The sequence below is a fragment of the Octopus sinensis genome, linkage group LG25 (assembly GCF_006345805.1).
Source record: "Octopus sinensis linkage group LG25, ASM634580v1, whole genome shotgun sequence".
Classification (NCBI taxonomy): Eukaryota; Metazoa; Mollusca; class Cephalopoda; order Octopoda; family Octopodidae; genus Octopus; species Octopus sinensis.
Window position 1 is genome coordinate 16,733,337 of NC_043021.1, and position 3,287 is coordinate 16,736,623.

The window sequence follows — 3,287 nt, forward strand, 5'->3', positions numbered from 1 at the left end:
CCAGAGACAAAGTGGTTGAGTTCCTTTCAAGCATTGGGCCTCATGGATACAAAGTGGCTGAGTTCCTTTTGAGCGTTGGGCCTCATGGAGGCAGAGTGGTTGAGTTCCTTTTGAGCATTGGGCCTCTCGGTGGCAAAGTGGTTGAGTTCCTTTCAAGCGCTGGGCCTCCTAGAGGCAAAGTGGTTGAGTTCCTTTCAAGCGTTGGGCCTCAATGAGGCAAAGTGGTTGAGTTCCTTTCAAGTGTTGGGCCTCAATGAGGCAAAGTGGTTGAGTTCCTTTTGAGTGTTGGGCCTCCCGGAGGCAGAGTGGTTGAGTTCCTTTTGAGCATTGGGCCTCTCGGTGGCAAAGTGATTGAGTTCTTTTCAGGCGCTGGGCCTCCCAGAGGCAAAGTGGTTGAGCGAGACCTTTAGCAATATGCTGTGCTTGAGAAGAAGACCCGTCAAGCTGAGCAAAATCACAGTCGTGGCAGATACTGGTGTCGTGCAAATGGCACCTGTGCCAGTGGTACGTAAAAGCACCCATTACACTCTCAGAGTGGTTGGTGTTAGGAAGGGCATCCAGCCATAGAAAACGATGCCAAATCAGACTGGAGTCTGGTGCAACCTTCCAGCTTACCAACCCTGGTCAAAGCATCCAACCCATGCCAGCATGGACATCAGATGTTAGATGATGATGATGATGATGAAATTCACTCACAAGTCTTTGGCTGGCCCAGGGCTATAATAGAAGACACTTGTCAAGGGTGCCATGCACTGGAACTGAACCCAAAAGCATGTTGTGGTTGGGAAGCAATCTTCTTAATCACTCGGCTATGTCCGAACCTTGGAATTGTTTTGTGAAAATCTTATGAATTTACGAACCTTGCCAACCCCTGTTTTTCTCTGAAAAGTGAACGGAGCAATTTAGGGAACCATTGAAAATGTGAGGAGAGAAGAATAATTTATGCTTTTATATTTTTGTTACATCAAAAATTCCTTTTAACAAGTTACAGACTTACATAGTAATTTACTTTAAGAAGAAAAAAAATGAAGGCACTCTTTTTTAAATAAGATGCTATGCATGTATTTCTTTCTCTCTCCTTATATGAATATATATATATATATATATATATATATATATATAGCAAAAACTGTCTGATGAACGGCAACGAGAAACTCAGAGTAACAGATTTTGTTGAATTTTCTGCTGCTTAAAATAAAGCATATTACTCTACCACTGGTATTTGAGTACTCTTTTTCCACCTTGTTTCACATTTATGTGTTTACTCCGGTATATATATATATATATTAATCATATATATGTATTCATATATACATATAAAGTCACACATAACTAAGTTTAAAAAAAAAAGACACACTACAACCGCTAACTTTCGGGGCAGGGAACCACACATACACACTCATATATATATATATTTTTTTTTTTTTAAGAAAAAAGGCAAGGTCCCGGCAGGTGCTATTTTAATTATCAGGGGGAGGTAAATCCGTCGAGCTCAGGTTATCTTCCCTTTGTTTTAGAGAGGTTTTTAAAAGAAGAACCACAACTACTTCACGTTTTTGTCACACACGGAGCGAAACACATTCAAAGACGGGGGTTGTTGTTGTCTCATATTATTATTATTATTATTATTATTATTATCATCATTACTACATTACTCTCTACGACGACGACTCCTCCTGTGCTGCTCTGCTGCTCTTGTTTTTTTTTTTTTTTTTACACACATTTTTGTTTGTTTGCAAACCAAAGAAGAATAGCAAATGTTTCTAGTATTCGAAACATCCAGTTGACTCCAGTTTACATATTCAAACTATGGCTGACGACGGTGAAGTACTGGATAGTTGGGAGGAACTGGATGATAAAGCAGTAAGTACCGAAAAAAAAAAGAATCCATCCCCTTCGATTGTTGCCGTTTGCAAGGGGCACAAAGTGAGGGATCCATGATACACTCTGGCGATCCCCGACTTTGTGTCCTCCATGCTCTACACTTTTGATATATGCCGAACGTAGTTGTGGTGGTGGAGGCGGCGGTGATGTTTCTATTACTATTTCTGTTATTGATGATGATGATGATGATGTTGATGCTTGTGGTGGTGGTGGTGGATGCGGCTGTGATGTTATTATTATTTTTATTACTATAGTGTTGTTTGTTGATGGTGATGGTGGTAGTGAGTGTCTCTAGTTATGTGTCTTGAAGGGGGTTTTCATTATTATCACCATTAATGTTATTATTATTATTAACACTGTTTCTTCTTTGTGAACCCTTAATATGTCCAAACCTATTATTCTTCTTCTTTTGTTATTTTTTGTTCTGTTCTGTCTTTGCTCTGACCACATTCTTCTTGCACGTGTCATACTTAGCGGCTGGCCTACAACCCGTTTCATTTACCAATTCTTATTTATACAACACACAGACAGACCCCACAAAACAATATAACATACATATACACATGTATATTGCGATACATGCATGTATATACATATATATAGTATATACATGTATGTATATACGTACACATAGCATACACATATATGTGTATGTTTATATTATATATATATATGTAACTACATGTGTGTGTGTATGTTTATATAGGTGTATATATAAGGGAGGACCCTAGTATTTAGAGATTCTGTGGAATTTTCCGGTGCCTCATCGATGTGAGGATATATATATATATATATATACGCACATACACATATGTAATAAACGATTGTACATACACATCTTGTATAGATTTAATTTAATCTTCGGTCAGCTGCCTTCAACTGAAATGTCAGTGAACTGTAGACCTAACTTTATATATTTCTACCTGGATTAATAATACAATTACCGCTTCTACTAATAATGATAAATTTACCTTCAACAATCACCTTTTTTCCATCAGATGTTAACATCTCATCACCTTCGTTTTCCCCCTTAATTCTATAAAAAATATCCACGATAAATATTGTTTCTTAACTTCCTACGTTGATCCTTTTTTTGTCTTAAAGCTCTAGATATGGAAATATATTCGGTCCGGCCCGTGGGATTTACATTTTGGTTTCTTTCTCTCCTTCTGCATCTTCTGTCTCTGATGTTCCATCTTTCGGTAAATGGTAACTGTTTAGAATAATCCCTTTTCATTTCACAACCACCTAAAAAGGGGGAGCTTAAAGACTACACAAGATGTTTAGAGAAGATGCAATCGGTTTAGATATTCCTTATCTTAAATATTTTTTTTACCTTGTTGGCGTTGTTAACTTTAAGAATTTCCTTACTTCAACAAACCTTTTTCCCCCCCAATATTTCC

General features: G+C 37.8%; 1 protein-coding gene across 1 annotated transcript in view; it reads left to right on the forward strand.

Moving 5' to 3' along the window:
• Nucleotides 1-1,523: 1,523 nt before the first annotated feature.
• The window catches only part of LOC115224496 (SUZ domain-containing protein 1), a 34,804-nt gene continuing 33,040 nt past the window's right edge, over nt 1,524-3,287 (forward strand). The window contains exon 1 of the mRNA XM_029795406.2: nt 1,524-1,863. Within this exon, the coding sequence (XP_029651266.1) occupies nt 1,810-1,863 (54 nt within the window). The 5' untranslated portion in view covers nt 1,524-1,809. The remainder of the gene's footprint in view (nt 1,864-3,287) is intronic.